At 38.6% G+C, this 22,633-nt stretch overlaps 1 protein-coding gene across 3 annotated transcripts in view; it reads right to left on the bottom strand.

Moving 5' to 3' along the window:
• Window positions 1–5,661: 5,661 nt before the first annotated feature.
• CPEB4 (cytoplasmic polyadenylation element binding protein 4) overlaps window positions 5,662–22,633 on the bottom strand; it is a 72,477-nt gene continuing 55,505 nt past the window's right edge. For all 3 annotated transcript variants that reach the window (XM_003587502.4, XM_005221433.3, XM_005221434.4), the window contains 6 exons: window positions 21,092–21,265; window positions 16,171–16,260; window positions 15,692–15,810; window positions 13,964–14,078; window positions 12,658–12,839; window positions 5,662–10,063 (listed from right to left, as the gene is read on the bottom strand). In XM_003587502.4, coding sequence (XP_003587550.1) covers window positions 9,836–10,063; window positions 12,658–12,839; window positions 13,964–14,078; window positions 15,692–15,810; window positions 16,171–16,260; window positions 21,092–21,265 — 908 coding nt within the window. In that variant the 3' untranslated portion in view covers window positions 5,662–9,835. The remainder of the gene's footprint in view (window positions 10,064–12,657; window positions 12,840–13,963; window positions 14,079–15,691; window positions 15,811–16,170; window positions 16,261–21,091; window positions 21,266–22,633) is intronic.

Genomic DNA, 22,633 nt, shown 5'->3' with positions numbered 1-22,633 from the left:
TTTGAATTTGAAAAAATGATTTATAAATATATACAAGTATATCTTATCTGTGTTTGTCTGTCTGCGTACTTACCTATCCATTTATCCATTCATCCTTCATCCATTCATCCATGTGCCCCTCCATCCATCTACCCATTGAATCCATCCAGCCAGCCAGCTAACTAGAGATCCTTCCTTAGCACCCATGTGATTATGATTGGCTGGACCACTTCTTAGGCCCATGACAATTTAGCAGACAATGTAACAACCATAAAGAATAGCCATCACCTTATTGTTAAAGACATCCCTATCAAACAAAATAACTTTTTTCATAGGAAGGACTGATGCTGAAGCTGAAGCTCCAATACTTTGGCTACCCAAGGTGGAAGAACTGACTCACTGGAAAAGATCCTGATGCCGGGAAAGACTGAGGGCAGGAGAAGGGGATGACAGAGGATGAGATGGTTGGATGGCATCACCGACTCAACAGACATGAGTTTGAGCAAGCTCCAGGAGTTGGTGATGGACAGGGAAGCTTGGTGTGCTGCAGTCCGTGGGGTTGCAGAGTTTGACACCACTGAGCGACTGAACTGAACTGATGTATCCTTTTAGTATAACTTCTTGGTGACTTCTTAGTCAACGCAGTGGGGAAGGTGGAGGATAAAGGTTTAACAAAATTTTTCTTGTTAGAAACTTACAGAGGGTGAAGTGAAACAGCATGTGTGTGTGAACCCTAACTTTGCAAACCGATTACCCTTTCTGAATGTTGGCCACCTTTAAAATGAGCATGCCAACAACAGTTGCCTCATCGGGCTGTGGGGGCAGGCAGGGAGGCATGATGCCTGCACCTGGTGAGCTCTCCATCTGTGTTAGTAGATGTTGTTATCGGTACATGACTATTATTCTCACACCTACGGATTGCTTGTGTTTCTGGGATTGGGACTTCACTGTGCTAGAGAAAAGGTCCTTCCTTTTTCCTTCTTTCCTGCCTTCAAACTGATATTTGTCTTTTCCTGGTAGTGAAGTCAAAGAGAAAAGATATGCTCTAAGGAATCTGGAGTTCTCTGACATAAAAGAAATGACAAGGTTTCAATTCCTTTGCCCCTACTCCTAGAAATGTATAACCCAGTCTGACTGCTGAATCGGACACACTTTTAAGGAAGGCCAGTGGGGCAGGCAAGAATTGTACATGGAGTCACCCATGCTTGACAGAAGAGATCTGGCTTCCTTCCCTGGCCTCTGCTACTCACCTATATGACCTTAAGCAGATCCTTTAACCAAGAAGTAGTGCTTGAGGAGCAAGTGGCCTCATGTCTGGATTCACAATCAAAACTCACCTTCTCTCTAGAGAACTGATTCATCGTCCTCTCTATATACTTTCAAATATGAGAGCTTGCACCCAGATTATGTTTAGGAATGAAATTTTTTGTCTTAAAAACAAACCTAACAACAACAACAAAAAATTCTGTACATCGCTATTCTAGGAGCAATGAGCATTCAGTTCAGTTCAGTCGTTCAGTCATGTCCGACTCTGTGTGACCGCATGGACTGCAGCACACCAGGCTTCCCTGTCCATCACTAACTCTCAGAGCTTGCTCAAACTCATGTCCATTGAGTTGGTGATGCCATCCAACCATCTCATCATCCTCTGTTGTCCCCTTCTGTTCCCGCCTTCAATCTTTCCCAGCATCAGAGTCTTTTCTAAGGAGTCAGTTCTTCCCACATCAGGTGGCCAAAATATTGGAGCTTCAGCTTTAGCATCAGTCCTTCCAATGAATATTTAAAGACTGATTTCCTTTAAGATTGACTAATTTGATCTCTTAGCAGTCCAAGGGACTCTCAAGAGTCTTCTCCAACACCACAGTTCAAAAGCATCAATTTTTTGGTGCTCAGCTTTCTTTATAGTCCAACTCTCACATGCATACATGATCACTGGAAAAACCATAGCTTTGACTAGACAGACCTTTGTAGGCAAAGTAATGTCTCTGCTTTTTAATAAGCTGTCTAGGTTGGTCATAGCTTTTCTTCCAAGGAGCAAGCATCTTTTAATTTCATGGCTGTAGTCACCATCTGCAGTGATTTTGGAGCCCAAGAAAATAAAGTCTGTCACTGTTTCCATTGTTTCCCCATCTATTTGTCATGAAGTGATGGGACCAGATGAGGGTTACAGGGGAAGAACTGGGGATGTGGTAGGTGGGAACTGGAGTCCAGGCTTTACCACACACTAGCTGTGTAAGCTTCTAGGTCACCCAACCATTACAGGACAGAGTTTTCAGTATTTTGTTCAGTACCTCATGGGCGAGAAGTGGAAGTGTGTAACCTGCCAACATATGTAAGTGCCTGACCCATCACAATTGATGAGCAATTGCTAGTTTCCTCTTCCCAGAACCAACCATCATTGTTGTAGTCATGAAGCCATTCCACATCCATTCCCCACCCATGCAGTTAGACACACAAGGGGCCACTTGGCTTTTCCCTCCAATGACAGGTGAATTATGCCTCGATTCGGTAAAATAAGAGGGCTCAGGTCTTTCCTGGATTCTATCTAAAACATTATACTGCTTCACTGACGTATCACTGCCAGTTCTCTTCCTGGTAACAAGTTAAAGACGCTTGAGTTTGGTGGGGATCCTTCGTGGATATGTTTGGTTCTTTTCTTGTGTCTTTTGGTGTTGGGGGTGGGGCTAGAGAAATGTTGAAAATAGTCTTTTTAAAAATGGTGACATCTGCTTGACTGCATTGACATTTTGATGGTGTTAAGGCCCTGCTTACTGAAATAGAACGCCAATGAAAAGGATGAAGCAGGCGGAGGCTGAATTTCTGGCATGGTATTCACTGACTCACCACACTCTACTTCCCACCTATCCACAAGCAGGTTTTTACTGACACTTAGTCAGATTGTATGCAATAGAAAATACTGTGTGTTTGGGCACACACTGGATTTCAATGCTGCTGTTCATTTTTAACTTCTTTGAGACAAACTGTACTTGTCCAACTCTGGTCACCATAATGAATCACAGTGACACTTTTTTTTCCCCCAGCCAGCCAACGACACCTGATTTGACTAGAAAAAGATTCGAAGTTAAAAAACACCAAAAAAGACTCAGGCATGCCAAAACAAAATGTTCTCTAATAAAAGAGGCTGGATGAGTGCTGCCAGATAAGGAGTTCATAGTGGGGCACAAATGTGCGTGTTCTGATTTCTCATTTATCTGAAGCTTGTGGTCCCTATTCTGAGCATGGGGTGGGAGTATGTGCTGACGGAAGTTGGCAAAGGACATTTTTAAAGGAGAGAAGTGATAGGCTTTCCCAGAAAGGCAGACAGCATCCCACAGAAGGCCGATTCAGAGCACAGGTTTTGTGGGTGATGTGGTATTTGTGGCACTCATGAGACATAAGACTTGATCTGAGCCAGAGAGGAGCATAATCAAAATAGCTTTGCAAGCTGATAGTTCATGCTGCAGACTAATCTCCTCTTTTTCTCCTGGGGTGGGAACAGGGGGAGAAGGGGAGAAGGAACTCAACTGGGAATGGGACAGGGGTTAGAGGTTAGGCAAGTACGTCGAGTCCCAGTTAAGTTCAGTGCAGAACGTGGTAACAGGCGAGGATAAGACTCGGCCAGGGCAGGAACAGGAACCCTTGTAGAACGCCAAAGTGGGGTTCGAAGGCTGATGCCAGCAAACATAATAACATGTAAAGCAGGGTACCCCCAAATACCCAAGTGCCACGGGATCCTGTATTACCTGGAGACAGTGTTCCACAGTCTGAGCAATTTTAGGGGAAAAACATTTGAAACAAAGCAAATAGGTTTTCTTCACTGCAGAACTCCTCAAAGCCAACCCAACTGCCTATTTTCTAAGAAACAGGATGCTTTACTTTCTAAGCTAATTTTATAATTTTTTTTTTTTTTTTTTGTCCTTTTCTCATGGTAAGGACTATCTTAGTGCTCTGAAGATCAGAATTTGGGAAACAAATATTAAAAGTTTTTTATTTTTCTATCAGTACATACTTCAGAAAAATAATCCCTGAAATGTGTTTGACTCACTTCATTGACATCTTCAATGCTCCTTAATTTTTATCATCAGGGATTTACTTTCGCAGACTTTTGAGCCAACTTTTAAGTATTTCTCAAACTTGAAAACAAAAATCCTAACAAAATGACTTATTTTCCTTCTGGACTGGGTGTGACTATAAACCTGTTACCAAAGAAGTTATGAAATAACTTCATTGTTAAGAACAGTTAAGAATGGAATAGAGCTTTCCTTGTTGGCTGGATTTAGGTAAGTGACCAGTGAATAATATAAGAAAATGCAACCCTTATAACCTTGCTCTTTCCAGATTCACCATTCTGAGACTTAGGACACCAGAAGTATTTCACCTATATATTATCTCAAGATATAGTTGTTACATCACTTATAGTTGATATAGCACTTGCCTAAGTTAAGTATTTCCTGAAATAAAGAAGCTAAATCTACCTATGTCTTCCCCCCTACCCCTACAGTGCTGAAACCATGCCAGAAAGTCCAGGGATATTGCAGAGGTGGCAACCAAATGTCACCCACATTCTCCTACGTCGCTGGGGCTGTCTCAAGGGCACATCACTGAATTCTGAACATACTGTCAGCCAAAGCTTCTGTGACCCAGTATTCTTGGGGGGTCCTACACACTGCTGGGTTTGGTTACTACTATCAAAAACCCCTATAGTTGAAAGAGTTGCATACTGGGAATATTTAGGCAATTTAGAAGCAAAAGACTCCCCGAGTCCATTTGTCTAAGGACAAGAACTGCTTCTTCCAGTCTTAAGAATACTATGCTCCAAGTAAGAAGGAGTAGAAATTAAATTTTACACAATGGGATATATTTTAGTATTAGGTTCTAGGTATGTGGGTTCAATCCCTTGGTCGGGAAGATCCCCTGGAGAAGGAAATGGCAACCCACTCGAGTATTCTAGCTGGGAAATCCCATGGTCAGAGGAGTCTGGTGGGCTACCGACCACGGGGTCACAAAGAGTCAGTGACTAAACAACAAAAACAAAACCTTTAAAAGCTTGAAAATGCAGTCTAACATATAAATGACTAAAACACCACAGTACTCAATGGTCCACATGATTTATGGACCAACCCAAAGATAATATTTTCAATTCACATGCTGTAGAGAATATAATCCCAGAGGCCACATCCTGTGGTGTGAGGATATACGGAGGAACTGGAGGGTTAACATTCAAGAGAGACTTGTTAACCCAGATCCTCTTGCTGGCATGGCCAGAAATCGAGGCTCTTCACTGACAAAGACTCAAAACTGACCCTCTCAGATACTGACTTTCCCTGTTAAGTAAACATGTGTTCCCCTACTTTCATCAGACAGTTGGCCTTAAGCAGATGACTGAACACTGGGGTCGCGGGCTCAGGCCTCACACACACACTGAAGACCACAGACAAAAAGACCTCTGCAGGGCAGCATGTGAAGTAACTGTGCAGGCCAAAGACAACAACCACTGCCATTTAGGTGTCTGCATAAGCAAGGCACATCTGCCAGGAGCACTTACATGACCAACATCTTTTCATTTCAGTTTCTTCTGCTTTGGCCAAAGAATATGTTCCTAATATTTTTTAAATGTTATATTCCCAACCCTGGAAGCACAATCTACTTATGTTGAAAATAAATAAGTATATTAAAAGAAAGCTGAGTTAAAAGTTTTATTCATTCAACATCTCACATTACAAATATTTAAAAATTATACGCATACTGGTATAAATAGTCATTTGCAAACTATTTAATAACATTAATTTTCCACTAGCACTTCAACAAATGAACTCTTTTAAAAAAGGAACTGTGTTATATAACTTAAGAGTAGAACATACAAAAATAGGAACTTAACGTGAAAATGACTTTAATAAAAAATGAATTACCCTTATTTAAAATGCTATAATAAATACTACAACCTCCCCATACACAGTAAAAACTATATGGAAATTCAGCCAAGTAGTACAATTAACTGACATACTTAAATAACTTTTCCTTCTGATAATATGAGCAATACACTGGAAAAAAAACATTAGGGATTAGTAAAAACTAGACACCCACTTGCTAAAAGTTTCACTTCCAAAAAATATAACAAAAATCTGATGAAAATTATAAAAACTAATTATACTTTAAATTTTAAAAATATAAAAAATAAAACAGTTGAATACAATATTGTCCCAATTCTTACAATGCTATCAATCACAGTAGCTTTAAAATAAGATAATAAAATAAAGCAAATGACCAAAACCTCTTTTATTCCATTTTTAAAAATAATCTCAAATTTACATTAGTAGAAAGATTGATTTCTGATTCTTTTCTTTAGAAACACCAGCAAGAAAGAGGATTACTCTTAACAGTAGAAAATGACATTTTTAAATGTCTGCAATTAAAAACAAAGAATTACACTGCAAAGATCTTTCAAAAGTTTGAAATAAGTATTGCACATAACTTGAAGTTAACTTGCCACAATTCATCACATTCAAGTTTTAAATCACCTTTTAACAGAAGATTCAACTCTTCAAAACAAAAAGGGTGAATTATCAAGTCTTTCCAACAGCACTCTCATAAAATGCTAAATTCATTCACTGCAAGTTTTATTTTGCATTCTGCAGAGGTCTGTGTATGGAGAAGTATATATATTATACCAAAGCGTGGGGACCAGAAGGGGAAGGGAGAGGGTTCCTTTACATAGAAAATAATCAGAAACACTTTATTTTACATTGCAAAAATAACCATGTAATTACTCTGTAACTACATTGTAAGTACATGGCTGGTGCCATGCTAGTGCGCTAGAACTACATGCTTGGTAAATTGAAGTGATACCCTAAAATCTGTAAACTAATTACATGTTAATTATGTTTTGAGTTACATGGTAACTCCCAACTACAATCCCATGTAATCTGAAGGACATGTAATCAATAAAGTTCAGAGTAATAGATAATAATTGTTTATGCCCTGTAAATTGAAGTGTAACCAAATAATCTGTAAACACGCTTGTCACACAATCACAAGTAAATATTAGTAGAATAACAATTTCTTACATTAGTCATGCATACTAACATTACACACCTGTCCCACGGCAGGCTATTTTTTTTCTTTATATATAATTTAAAAGAGCAGACATCTCTGAATCAAACACTTAACATCAATTTATTAATATTAAAAATGGCTAAACATTCACCAAAAATGTCTGCATTATGAATAATTTTAAAAACTTAGTAAGAAGCTGTAGACAATTTTGTTATTTTAAATTTCTACCCTATGCTTATGCATTTAATTTTTTTTTTTAGGAACTACAGTGTTATCTGTCATTTTCATGCGAATTTTTTTTCATTAATTTGTTACTTTACATAGACTATCTCTTAAATTATAGGTACACCAATAGCTGGTGTTGGGGAAGGATGTTTAAGCAACATGCTTTCTCTTCTCTGCAGACTCTAAAATAGCATTGCCAGTGCACAACATTCATAATTTAAAATGTATGCAGAGCACTGAAATGTATAAAAAGCAGAATATAAGAAAATAAAATTTATTAAAATTATTTATATTAAAAAATGAAGTATATGAAGATCTCTCAGTAATAAAAGTACAAAAAGCTACTCTTTGCAATATGAAAAATTGAGGTATTGCATAAAGAGATATCCCGTCAGTGAAAAGTGTGCCTAAAAATGTTCACTGTTGGAAAAACAAGATATACAAAAGTAGTGCATAACAAATATACATTATGTGCATGACAAAATAAGTTAGCTACAAAAACACTGTACCGAAATTCAGCAGGTCATGTACAAAGGGAAAAATTATTATTCAAAGCTAGTTCTCAAACAGTGTTATTTCTTGTTAGCTCATCACACCTGTTTACTGAGTAGGAACAGCACGACAGCACACCCCAAGCCACCTACAAGCATTGAAAAGAATAAGAAGAGGCAAATGAGCATTCCAATTAGAATTATGTCACTCAGGAGAAAAGAAAAAGTCCCTGACCAGCTACACAAGAGCACCCTCCGTTCACATGACCGCTTTCAATATTTGCAGGGGATTCTTTAATAAGCAGCTCCCTTTCTTGTGTCTGACTGTTAGACAGCAAATGCCTCCATTTTGACCTTTGGAACTTAACAGGTATACAGTTCATTAAAGCCTGGATTAAAAATAAAGGATTGCTTTTCCTAAACATGATCAGTAGGGGTCATCAGTCAGGTGGTTTCACCGCAGTGCTAGGGCAAGTCTTTGGTTTTGAAGGATCCAAGATGGTACTGATAGGTAGCACAACTAGCAAGATTGCCATTAGATTTTTGTTTTTAATGTTTTGCACACTGATGATAATAATCCTTTTCATGGTGGATAGGGCATTTCATAAGAAAATGTCCATTAAAATAAAAGTTACTTCCAATGACCAGGGCTTCAAGAGACTATTTTTCAATTTACCCCTGAAGCATACTGTTCAACACATAATAACGCCTTTCAAAAGCTAGAGTTTTATTTATAATAAAGCATGCATTACTTGATGAAGTTGGCACTTCAAACACTGACTATGTCCCATGCTAAATTCTGAAACTGTAATGTTATTTTATTTTATAGGAAGAGTAAGATAAACATACGTACCTTTGCACAGATTTACACAGTTACTTAGTTCAACAGTGCAAAACACTTTGCAACTACTTTTTGTTTTCATTTTCTATGTTACAACTAAATTACAGGATATCCAAAGTAACTTTAAATCTAAAAGTAAGCCAATCAGGAGCCAATTTGAATATTGGTTTTGTCTTCCAGTTTTGGCTACACATGGTAGTCTAACAAAATCAAAAATGATATCCTTGAGGTATCTCTTGATCTGTTTGCTTGCTTTTTTTTAATGTCAAAATGGAGAGCAAAGGCTGACACCTGATGAGTGTTAGGAAATTAGGATATAGAGTTTATATATAACATCAAAAATAAAATTTATACATTTGTTCTTTAGGAGAGGAAATGCTAGTTTTCCCACCAGTTGTCGTTAACTCTAGCTTTGGTAGGTTTCCTGGGGCTGTGACCGGATAAGTAAAAGTTTAAAAATAAATAAGTGCACTCCCCTCAGAAATAAATGTACCCAACTTTTACATTCTAAATTTAAAAACCTGTTTAAAAGAAAATAAATCTAGCTCTGCCTACTTTACTTTTTTTTTCTGATGTGGTAGTAACTTTGAGGCATAATGAAATGATATTCTGCCTCTAAACCCTTAAAATTAGTTATAATGCTGCTTCAATCTTGCTCATGCATTTGTGTTTGCTTTAACATGCTCTTTCCTGTTAATAATTGTTAACTTCCTCCACTGCTGTTGAAAGAACAGAAAGGGGATGGGAAAAAAAGGCAAAAAAGATGAAAGAAAAGAAAGAGAAAGGCAAAAGCACTTCCCTGGGGGAAACCCCGCATCAGGAGAGACTGATAGTGTTATTGTTACGTGGTTATTTTAATAAAAGTATTCTTATCTGTTATATTATCAACAATAATTTAATTAAAAACCCAAAATACTCTATTGTTTCATTTTTCTTTTAATAATTCTCTCTCTCCTCTAAGAAAATGCTGCAGGAAGTTTGGATCCTCTTAGTCTCCAGCGAAACAAGAGAATGAAACTTCCATGCAACATGATGGCAATACAAAAAAGGAGTTCATACATCTTGTTTTCAGTGACACGGGAATCTACAAAACACCTATATTATAGGTCATTCTCTCTTTTAGACTACTGTTAAGTTACAGACTGCACAAAAGGACATGCCAGCGTGAAGAGGTTGAGGAAGGGGGCAGAATTAACAGAAGAGTGCACTTATTCTGAGGCCTGAAAATGAGCACTGTAGTTATCCTTTAGTTCCAGCGGAATGAAATATGTCGAGGACGGTCACCACCTTCCTTCACCAGGGGCTTGTGGAATTCCCTGCCAGCACGAGAATGAATAGCAGCCCAGCAATATTCACAGTAATACTGCAGACAGGTAACATTAGCACAGAAAAATGGAGCAAATTTTCCCCCACAACGGGCCCCCTGACATTCATCACACAGCTGATCATCCAAGACATATGGCTTAACTTCCACCTGCAATCAAAAATAAAAGAAAGGCGTTGAACACTTCTCAGTGAATGGACCTAGCAACTCAGACTGTGTGTGTACATTTCCATCCACTGTCTGAATGAATCTGTGCCAAGGTGTCCAAAAGGAAGGGTCAATAACTACTCTACTGAAATTAAATTATCATCTTTTAAGCAACTAGCAAGTTTTTTATGCCCATTATTTTACATTTTTGTCTTATTAATTAAAGAGTTTTCAAATGAAAGACAAGGTTCCAGCATAAATTTAAAAGTGAAGCCAACTTAATGTTTAAGAACATTACAAGGTTAAACCCACGGGAGAGTTTTCATAGACACAAACCATCACTTTAATTAGTGGATCTGGATTCTCGTCATACGTGGAATTATAATTTGCACAAGACCAACTAAGAGATTCCCAGAGCCACAAAATACCACTTCAATGTACAAATCAGAGGGAAGCTGCCTGACTTCTACACCGTAAGCCTCTGAGCTGTAAGAAGGTCATGGTTTCTATTTACAGTGTACACATCTTGGGTTATAATCACAAACCTCCAACTCCAGGAAAACAAGACACAGCCATAGTACTCATAATCTAAAACCTTGCTTTGTTCTTTGTCAGGAAGAATGGTTTACTTCAGTCTAAAAGTCAGAGGTAAATTTATAAAACTGGGTCTGTTCCAGTGTTCAATAGGCCGATCTGTCATTTGAGCCTCTCAAGCATTAAAAATAACCTGGCTCTTAATTCTCCAGTGAGAAAAAGAGTTGGTTATTTTTAGTCTTGGAGAGACTCACGATTGAAACTCCCTTACACCAGGCTATCACTACCACTGCTGCCATCCATTTCTGACAAGGAATCCTGATGAAGGCAGACCATGAACAAAAAGAGGAGTGACACGGAAGGCCCGAAGAGCAGATGCAACAAGAAGATTAGGCTTCTGGCCCCGAGGCCATTCCATAACATCTACAGTGTGGCAAGAAAACTGGCCAAAGAACTGGAGATCCTAGCGGAATACAAATTAAGTCTGAATTTCTAATGGCTAAACTTACAACTCCTAAACTGATGATGGAATGAAGCAATGAGGTGGGAGACACTGTTTACTCAAATGTACATATTTTTTAGTCCAAATAAAAATCAAGGAGGTATGTTAATACATACAGCAACTAATCCTGCCCCCTTCCTCCATGTTTATTAACAGATCTATACCTTTCCCTTTAACATGTTCACAGTAAGATGACCACTAGGATGAGAAATTTTCAGCTACCACTTATGTGGAATGTACATGAAATGGAACATAAGCAGTAAACGTAAACCACTGCTGCTGCTGCTGCTGCTGCTGCTGCTGCTGCTAAGTCGCTTCAGTCGTGTCCGACTCTGTGCAACCCTATGGACGGCAGTCCACCAGGCTCCTCTGTCCACAGGATTCTCCAGACAAGAATACTGGAGTGGGTTGCCATTTCCTTCTCCCATGTAAACCACTAGCGACTGACAGTTTTTACGTACTAAATTGAGAAAGTCACAATATGGTCAATCACTAAAGACTTTTGAGCATAGGGCTTTGGAGCGCTGGATATCTCAGTCAGCCCTAACCAAAGTACCAGTCTGGCATGAAATAAGGAGCTGACACCAGAATGAAAATCAACGCACTGCTTTCTTCAAGAAGGTCTTTCTGTGAAAAAGTCTCAACTGAACTAAACACTGTGCTCCCTAGTGCAGTGGATTTTTATCTCAACACAAACTCACAGCAAACCATTTACCGACAAGCAGTCGATTCACAGGCCACACTCCGTCCACCAGAACATAAACCCATGAGTACAGAGACTTCTTACCCTAGGCACTAAAGTATTTGTTGAATGAATGAAACACAAAGCTAAGAAATTTGTGAATGCAAAGAAGACATATAGGGAACACAGAGTCTCAAATACAATACATTAAAAAACAGAAGAGTTCTCTCTGAGGTTTTCTCCAGCTTTCTGATGCAGAGGATAAACACAACAAAGAGGAATTTAAAGTGTGAAAATAATTCTAATGAACTCCCACCAAATTTCAGGTGGTAAAAGAGATTACAAATGGAAGAGATTACAAATTACTCCATTCTGAGTTCTTCTAATTAATCTGTTATAATGAAATATTATTTCTTAGACACAGTCCTTGAAGTGAATTATTCAATCATTTGTTACATAGTGAATAGGAAAATAGGGCTTGTTGAGGTATTCTTGATATCCCAGGTTTAAAAAAAAAAAAGGTGAGGAGATGTCAAAGGCATTCAAGTCTATATACTTAATATAATGAAGTACAAAGGATCTGTTAAATATTTATTGAGTGACTAACTGAGTAAATGAATGGATGGAGGTGATAGCTTAGGAAAGATGAAGTAGACTCAAGCAAAGTGACTTTAGTATTTTGTTAGGCTACTCAGAACACTAAGAGATGAAGAAAATCCACAGGAAATTCTTAGACACGCTCTAGAACTTGCATCTAGTGGACCCAATGGGCGGAAGTCAGCTGTCACTTCACTGTCATGTAAAATTCACCCATTCCGAGCTTGGCAATGACACGGAGGGCCCTTCTGAGAACTCCCCAGAATGCAGTCCAGGACTTACCCGTTTATCTATCTCTCCATGCTGCAGCTGCACGAAGCGCGCACTGATAGCAGCTATGTAACTCTGTTGATTAGAGAATGCGACTCGCCCAGCTCCTTTGGGGTATTTCAGCTCAGGGTCGGTATCAATCCCAGCATAGCACACACCTCCGTACAGCCGGTCCATTATCATGGCGAGCTCCACTACATATGGAAGGAGTAGAGAGGACATTTGAGACCAGGAAACATCATTTTGCTCACCAAAGGTTTCATCGAAAGAAGCTCATCTATTCATCATTATAGTAATTATTAAAATGAAACTAGTTATTATAATCAGTTGTCCGTTGTGTTCATTTTAATCTACTGTGACTAAGGACAGGGACTCTGCTGAGTGTTTCACATATAATCTAAACAACCGTATGACGTACGTAGTGATTTCCTGGAGAAACTGAGGCACAGAGAGGATGATCAACCTATGCAAGGTCACGGCAAGTAAAGTGGTTGTGCTGGACTCGGTACCCTGGTCTATCTGCTCCATACCACAATGCCACCGTAAATTTACCAGTTAACAATGTAATGCTTAATAATCATTTAACACTAGAAAGCTAACTGGTAGACTCTCTGGGAGTCCTTTGAGAAGATTTCCATTAAAACCCTTTACCTTTCCCTACAGTCTAGCTATTTGCCAAATTTAAATTTGAAATAATAAATGAATCTTATTCTCCACGAAATGTTACAACTTTGAAATGGCATTCTTGTTCATTTTATGTTCTTCATCTCTCTGATAATATTAAAACTCATATTATTTGAAGTTAAGGATGAAATTTCTTCTGTGAGTACTGCTCTAAAAACATGATGCACTGCTTAGAACCTTGTTGTAAAGTTCAGTGCTCAGTAAGTAGCTGTTGAGCACATGGGGTCATGGGAACAAACAGTGAACATCTCGATACCTAGCCCGTCCCGGAAGGGCTTTCTCTCTTGGATGATGACGACAGTGATGAGCATGAGCATGACGGGACCCTGCACTAAGCACCGGGCATCTGCTACCTCATTTAATCCTCAGAACAACTCTACATAAAGGACATACTTTTAATTCCATTTGACAGATGAGGAAACTGAGAATTAGAGAAATCAATTTGTCCAAAGTTACTCAGCTGTTAAACTGGAACAGAACACATGAATTCAAGCTAAGACACTTGGAGTCCAGGACTCTCACTATTAAGACATTAACTCAAATGTTTATGGAAAACTTATCCTAAAAAAATCTTTATAAGCTATTTCTTATGCTAAAGGATAAACAGAGTTTTTGTTGCTCTGTTGAATCATACCAGCTCGCAATGGTCGGGGAACACCACCAACAAATATAGTTTTTCGTGGGTCAAGAGGCTGTGAACCATCCATCACGAAGTCACTGTCACTGAGATTCCAAGGTCGAATCTGTACCTAGGGAGTGTGCAAACCAAAGTGTCTCGGTCTCAACACAGGCAATTTATGTGGAAATCAAGTTTACAATTATTACAGAATATTTTACTTTACAAAGCTGTAATTTATATAATTAAAAATCAATAAAACTGGAAAACCAAAGAAGATTTAAAAGCATATCCCAACACTTCATTTAATTTTTAAAAGTAATCTAACCAAGGCTGGAAAGTTCAATTTAATTGCCTATTATAAACCAAACTGCTTAACAGTAATACGACCTTAATTATCTGTAAGTTAATTAACAATTTTACAGCTTATTTGGGCTTCTATCCTACCCAACCCCTCAGCAGCCATATAATTTAAATTTAGCATGGTATTTGATGTTGATTAGTATACAGTGCTAAGAAACTAGGGTTGTGTGTCCAAACCTATGTCCAGGAAATGCAAACTACTCCTGATATTAACAAATCTAGTGCATTGTAAAGCATTTCAAAATAAAAATATGGATACCTACAGTAAATGTTTTATGATAAAACACTTCAGTGTGTCCATTAAAACTAACCAATACTCTGGTTTCTCTTCAGGTCATATAAATCTTTTGCCTTTTTCAACACCAAGAATCAAGTACCTCTATTTAACTGTTTGCATTTATATAACCGTTACAAATGCCCACACCAAAGGCTAAGGGGTTAACATCAGGGTATTCTCAACAGGTATACCAACCAGGTCCCAAGGCCCAAAGTTTTCAAAATTAAATACCTATGGGGACCAGCAGGGGACAAAAAAGTCAAATAGAAAGAGTCTAGCCACACAGAAAATTGGGGACAACCCCAAGACACCAAGAGGAGCTCCACAAATTACTGCTTGAGCTAAGCCTACTGGAGCCTCCATCCCAAAATGGACCCTACCACTAGGTACTGGTCAAGGGATAAAAGATTGTGGTTTGTCAGATTTGTCAAAATAGGCCAATTGCTATTGCTACTATTCCTAAAGACTGTGTGAGCATGTGCTCAAGTCATATCCAACTCTGTGACCCCATGGACAGTAGGCTGTCAGGCTCCTCTGTCCATGGCATTTTCTAGGCAAGAATACTGGAGTGGGTTGCCATTTCCTCCTCCAGGGGATCTTCCCAAAAGACTAAATTTTATAATAAAAACTCTTTCAAAAAGAAACAACATGTAATGTACATTTACGTATATACATAATTTATTTTATTAATACTTGGCAAGAGTACCATAGGCAGCAAGTTATTTGTATAACATAACTTGCTGCATATGGTACTGGGTAAAATCTTGACCAAAGAGAGGAAGGAGAAAGACAGGTATATTTGTGATTCTGAGTTCTATTATTCAGAGGAAATTCAGCTACTTTATATTTATCAAATGCATACTAGATGACATCTTTTAATAGAAAGATTCACCAATACTTTAGTTAACCAAAAACTCAATGTCAGAATAATGTGCACAAATATATAGAATGTCAAGGTTAGGAAAATGACAACAACAAAACTTTTTCATTTTGATTCTACTTACAAATGTTTCAATTAACAGATACATTAAGATGTCTGTGTATTTTTCAGGAAAAATGAACAGAGGCAAAAATGAGAAGCTATTTTCATACTAGACTGCACTTACTGGCTTGTCCTTGATAGTGGGACTTGATACACACAGGTAGAGTTTTCCATCTTCTTCAATACACGCATCAATGAGAGCCTGAACAGAGCTTTCATCTTGAAATAGCAGGAATGCATAGCCTAATAAAAACAATTTTGAAAGACTTTTATTTTTCCCATTTTTTTCATAATTCTTCAAGTGAAAGGAAGCATAAAAGTAAGGAAAAGGTTAGAAAAAAATTAAACAAATAAACAAAAACCCCTAAAACTTAATCTCACCCAAAGTCTGACAGTATCAACATTAAGTTCAATTTGGTATTATCTTGAAACCTCTTTTAGAGTAAAATCAAATTTGAATTAAAAGTATATATTAAGTAGAAATTTTAAAAACACATTTGGGAAAATGTTAGTTTAGCAACAAACAGTTGTACACTGAAGGCAAACACTTATGAAAAAAATATAAGGATAAACTACACATGTATTTGAATCCTTAGAAATTACCTTTAGGAGGAAAATAGGATTTGCTCTCTGCTTTATGAGGCCAATCCACAATCAAAGGGCCAAAGCGACGAAAACTGGCTGTGATCTCATCTAATGAACAACAAACCAAAAAAGTAGATGTAAATATTCTTATGACCATTTTGGGAAACAGTTTAGAAAAAACAGTCTCAAATCTACTATTTACAAGAACAGTACACCAAGAACCCCTGCATCTCTTCATCTGGATCCCCCCACTGTTAACATCTGTGCATTTGTCTTCCCCCTCTTCCCTTTTCTCCTTCTACTGATGCACGAGTCTACCAACTGGTCTACCATCTTTTTCTGATGTGATGCTCTAGTACCACAAAATACAACTACTGGTACCTGCTCAAAGCAAGGTCACTCCCTTATGTACCAACATACAACTCCCCTCCAATAAGGAAATCAACAGTGATACAACATTCTCCCAATTCACAGACTCCATCCAAATTTTTAACTGTCACAGTAATACTTCTCTTTTCCTTTCTGATCCAGAATCCTATCTAGAACCATGCTACATTTAGATGTCATGTTCTGAGGGTATCTATTTTTTTCAGTTTACAATAGTTCTTCATTCTTTCCTGTCTTTTCTATAACTGATAGCTTCAAAATATACAGGTCATTCCTTCTGTAGGATGGCTCTCAACCTAGGTCTGTACTTGTTTCCTCATGACCTATGTATTCCAACCAGGAATACTATCATAATGATGCTATGTCATCCTGTCCTTTCAGAAGATGTGTTAATCTTGATCTGCTAGTCGAGTTGATAAGTGTCTGTATTTTTCCACCAAAAGGAAACCATTTCCCTTTGGATATGATCAATATTTTGTGGGGGAATACTGTGTTAACCATCAATATCCTGTTCCCTCATTAGGCCTGGCATTTACTGAAGATTCCTGCCTATATCAACTACCACAATGATAACTGCCAAATGCTGGTTATCTATTTCTATCAACCCTTCTACATTTACTAGTTAGTATAATTCAGTAAGGAAGAGTGTTCCCCTCTCCTCCATTTATTTAGTCATGCATTTATTTATATCAGTGTGGACCTATTTTATTCAATGGACTATAACCTGATTCTGGAGAAGGAAGTGGCACCCCACTCCAGTACTCTTGCCTGGAAAATCCCATGGACATAGGAGCCTGGTAGGCTACAGTCTATGGCGTCGCGAAGAGTCAGACACGACTGAGCGACTTCACGTTCCCTTTTCACTTTCATGCACTGGAGAAGGAAATGGCAACCCACTCCAGTGTTCTTGCCTGGAGGATCCCAGGGACAGGGGAGCCTGGTGGGCTGCCGTCTATGGGGTTGCACAGAGTTGGACACGACTGACGCGACTCAGAAGCAGCAGCAGCAGAACTTGATTCTCTTTCATTTATTCAGTTTGTCCTCAAAACTGCCCCTGATTCAGCCAGTGGAGGGGTTCCTGTGTCCTTTGACTTACCCCCTCCCCCCATCATTCTTCAAGTGCTTCCATACTATCTGACCCAAGAAGATACCCCAGGCTTTCATCTTGTTCTTTCTCTGCCCTAGCCCCAGAATCAGCCTTTTTCCCCCTCCAAGATATCCTGGTTCCTTTCAGTGACAAAAGATACTTAGAAACTCCGATTTGGGTATTCCCTATAGTCATTGTTAGCGGGTATTTATTATTTCTAAGTCTTCTCAGAGGACAAAGCTAGGAAATACATGAACATACACAGACATATTTATAACTATTTCTGTATCTGTGTACATTTATAAAAATGAGTTCATATTGGTACTTGTAAGTCCATTCCAACATCTCATGTCATCTTCTAGCCTTTCCCCTTCTCCTGTTTATAAATTCCCTTCTTACTATGAGAAACCAAGCTCTCACTATCCTCAATTTTTTGCTTCCTTGATCAACGTAGCCCATCTTTCAGCGAGCTGCCCTGGCAGACTCCTCTGCCCTCCACCTCTGCACATAGCCCGTGCTGCCCTGATCTACTGGTCCCACACACACTGCTGCCACGGCCTTGGCACAGGCCCCTCCACGTGTATGTCTATGACACACCTCCACTTGGCACCCTCTTCCTGCTCACCAACCATCCTCCTTGGACATCAACAACTCTGAGTCTTACAAGGAAGGAAAAGGAAGGGGACATGGGATGGACAAGGAAGACTTAATCATATTTTACTATTAATGTAAATGACACCAGTCATGCTGTACTATATATGTGGACAATCAATGAACAGACTTTGCTGCTAAGTCACTTCATAGGAAAATAAATTTCCAAGGAACTTCTAAGAAAGAGTAGGTGAGCTGTGCAGAGAAGATCTGGGAGTAGGGTGGGACAGGGGAACAAAGAAGAGAGATGAGAAGCATTTTGAAATTCCAGTCTGCTAGGACTGTTTTCCCCTCCTCCAGATTGTGATGAAGTTGTCTGTATGAACTGCTACAGTGCCTGTGTCTACATTCAGCCCTGTGAGACCACTAAATAAGGGAGTGATATCAGTGTAACCTAGACATACTGGGTTCACAAATGACTCTTTGTAAGCAAGGTGGGCCAGCCTAGTAGGAGAACCATAATCTTTAGCAGAAGGGAAAAAGCCTCCAGCCTATGTGATGTGCAGGCAGGAACCTCCTCAGCTCTATTGCAAGAAAATTAAAATGAGCACAGCAAGCAAGGCTCTCTAGTCAGAGGTGTCCCTGCAAGCTTTCAGGGCTAGCTCCCGAGAATTTGCACTCCTCAGGGCCCAGAGGTCCACTTTCATCTATGTCGTCTCCAAGCTCGGAAGCCAGAATTTCTGCTCTATTGGTTTTGTGCTTTTCAATATTCTTTGAGGCAGCCTCTAGTAGGTCATATAGTAAGCTACTTGCCTAACTGTCCAAGTTATTTTTCAAAGTATTAATTCTCTTTTTGTTAGTGCTTCTGGTACAAAATTCATTAGGTTCTAAGTGATCTGCCTCTAGCCCCATCTGCCCCATAAACTCTGTGATTCTTAGCATATAATTCTACAGAACATAGTATTTTTCATAAATACATATTTCACATTTTAATATAAAGGCCTGTCCACCTAAACTGCTACTGACTTATCGACATATGTGGTATGAGGCTAAAACAGGATGACTAACACAATCCCCATTAATTCTGCTCAGTTTAAACCACTTCCTGTGATGATTTCTTGGCAATTTTCCAAAAAGATATAGGCTATCTGGGCAAGAGGAGAAGTTTATCCTAAGCAACGTCAGATAAAATTCAGTCTTCTTTTTTTTGTATAAAGCATATAGTTTCCTCACTGAAGTCCATCCAGGGCTCAAAAGTGTTAAGGATTTGACCTCTAAAGGGTCATAAAACCTAGAATCCATTATACTAAGGAAAGTGAGGATTCCAGCTAGAGAATGAGGAGGCTGCATCTGGGAGCTTACTGGACAACACCATGATGAACTGTTTAGCCCCAGATGAACACTCTGAACAGAAGATACGCTTTCTGAGGAGAGAATGGAGACTGAGTCAGCCTGGCCTGAAATCTCAGCACAGCTTCCTTCAGGACACTTTATTAAAGATTAAAAAATAAAATTCTGGTGTTTATTTCAATCTTTGGTTGTTTGGAAGCCATTTTGCCTCAACCTTCCAAAAGACTGAGCATTTTAAGGAAAATGTAGTGTCACAGTAAATTAAATCTCAATCTAAATGGGACATTATTAAACCTCATTATTAGACCTTGTAGGTTTTTAGAGAAAACTTTTCTATCCTCCATAACGTTTCTATTTCCATTCAGGAAACCAAGACAAAATAGATAAGGGAAAAAAGCAAGCAAGGATATATGGTTGCTATATGGTCTGCTACTTTGATTTCTGTCAGGGTCACTTAGACCCACAGTTAAATGAAATACTTCTGGATAACTAGTTCTCTGTCTTTTTGCACGATTGGCTTCTTATTCAGCCATCAGAGCTCAAGTATTACATCTGCAAAGAGGATTTATTTAGCCAACAAATATCACAAGTCTCTCTTTTGAGATTTTGACTATCACATCAATCTGCTTTCTTTTCAGGACTTATTCACTAATATTTTCACACTTATCTCCCTTCGCCCACTAGAATATCAACTCTGTGTGAGCAGGGGCTTTCTTTCACAATCTTATTTACTAAATAATCCTAAGTACAGTGCACAGCATTCAGAAAGCATTTGATGAGTGAAAAAATATTCAGAAAATGACACAATTCTTCAAGATTCCCTACAACTCTAGTTATATTTTTCAAAAATTCAGACTTAATCTAAGATTTTAAACTTTTAAACAATTAACTATACACTATATAGTCCATGGAATTCTCCAGGCCAAACTACTGGAGTAAGTAGCCTTTCCCTTCTCCAGGGGCTCTTCCCAACCCAGGGGTCGAACCCAGGTCTCCTGCATTGAGGCAGATTCTTTACTAGCTGAGCCACAAGGAAAGCCCAAGAATACTGGAGTGGGTAGCCTAATCCTTTCTCCAGAGGGTCTTCCTGACCCAAAAATTGAACTGGGGTCTCCTGTGTTGCAGGCAGATTCTTTACCAACTGAGCTATGAGGGAAGCAGCAGTCATAAAAGGTAGGAAATAGGAAAATGTATAACTGAATTTAGCCAAGGCAGGACACACAGACAGTGCACTTAGCAGCTGTTTGCCCACAACAGAATCCTAGAGTTTTCCAAATAGGGTTTACGCTCTTTGATTTAGTCCAACCACTTGCCTCAGCTAGTTTCCAAAGTCCTACTCCCCTTCCTTTCGAGAACTGATTTTATACACTGTACTAGGAAGACAGGACAAGGGAACGATGTAATCACAACTGAACACCTGGAGCCAGATAATATTAGTATTATACTAACAGCAACATTACCTATGCATTACCTACTATGTGCCAGTCTGGGCACTGTGCTATGAACAGCTCTTTCTAAACATACCTTCATCAATGTCAGGAGGCAAGCCACCCACAAACACCTTGCGAGAGTATCGCTCCACTCTTTCTCCATTCTGGTGAGTGAAGCAGTGAGGCGAACCCAGACCACTGTGAAGAGGCTGATCCCCACGGCCATCATCCAAGAATCCATCTTCCATTGGAAATAGCGAGGACTGACCTGGAAGAGAAAGCAGGAAGAAAAAAAAAAAAGCTAACAGAAAATGCTCCTTGCCACTGATTATCTTAGACAAGAAACAAGGGAAACAGCAGATCCAGTATCGCTGCTGCTTTTGTATTTCTCACTGAATAATAAATCACTTAGATATGCTCTTGAATTTCCATCACCTTAAGGTCCCAACTGAGTCAGAGAGAAAGTACATGGTTAAATAGAGGGCTGCTCAACCATCCCACTGGGTTCCAGAAACTTGAGAGAGGTGAAATGGAAGTACAGTAGAAGAGAGCAGTCTTTTGAAAGGCGTTGGCAGAGACTGCACTGCCTTGGCAGGGCCCCATGGCCACTGGCAATCTAGATACATACACTAAGTATTAAATTTGACCATCAGATGCTAGACGACTTAAATTTCTTTAAGACATCATACAATATAGCCTGCCCAATTTCCTTTAAGACCACCCCTAAATGAACAAGTTGATTTTTAAAGTAAGCACTTATCTTGGTTTACCTTAACTAATGGAAGGTCATGAAAACCCATTTATGCTGTTTCCTAACTTCACTGGCTACTCTGACAGAATTTAAGATTTTTAGGTATGCTGAAGATAAATTTTCTTTTAGTTGAGTAATCATCAGCTGGTAAAGGTAGTATCTAATTCTAAAAACTAGTCATTAAATTTGCTGTTAGAAAATCCTATTATATAGAACATAAAAGCAGAAAAGATCAGAGATGCCAGTTGTGGTTAATATTCTTGCCATACTTACCTGCCAGCAAAATACAAACTTATAAATCATAAGCAAAACAGAGAGCTACAAAGAACTGTAGAATCTCTCAAAAACTGTTTTGTCACTTTTCAGGCTGCCAATTTACTTCTAGGTTCTGCATAAGGAATTTGTTAATGGATCCTGCAGAAATATATCTTAAGTGCTCTTCCTTCACTGAAACATTCCAATGTCTTTCTGTCACACCTGCCTTCCTTAACAGTATATTTATTACGAATTTACCCTATAAAATCACAGTTCAAAAGTTATATAATAAAGATAAAAAATGACTCTAAAATTGGATGTTATTTCTGGATTTTCAAAAGTCACTTTTATTTTAAAGCTACCTTATTTAACTGACTTTCTTATAAAAAGGCAAAACTAATACAGGAGGCAAAAATAAAGTTTATTCACGTACCTCTAAGAAATGATTCTTCAAAAAATTCTCTAAAATGTCTAGAGCTTTCCCCCCTAATGTTTGAAATTTATAGGATTAGGTGTCTACTTAATCTAATTTTAAACAAAACACAGAACTATGCTTAGTAATAAATAAATAAATTTAAAAATCTGAAAGTTGATATAAGGTATTCAAGCATAACTTGTACCTCCAATATA

Source organism: Bos taurus, chromosome 20 (genome assembly GCF_002263795.3).
Source record: "Bos taurus isolate L1 Dominette 01449 registration number 42190680 breed Hereford chromosome 20, ARS-UCD2.0, whole genome shotgun sequence".
In the NCBI taxonomy this organism is placed as follows: Eukaryota; Metazoa; Chordata; class Mammalia; order Artiodactyla; family Bovidae; genus Bos; species Bos taurus.
Note: the sequence above shows the minus strand (reverse complement) of the source record. Positions and strands in the feature narration are given on the sequence as shown.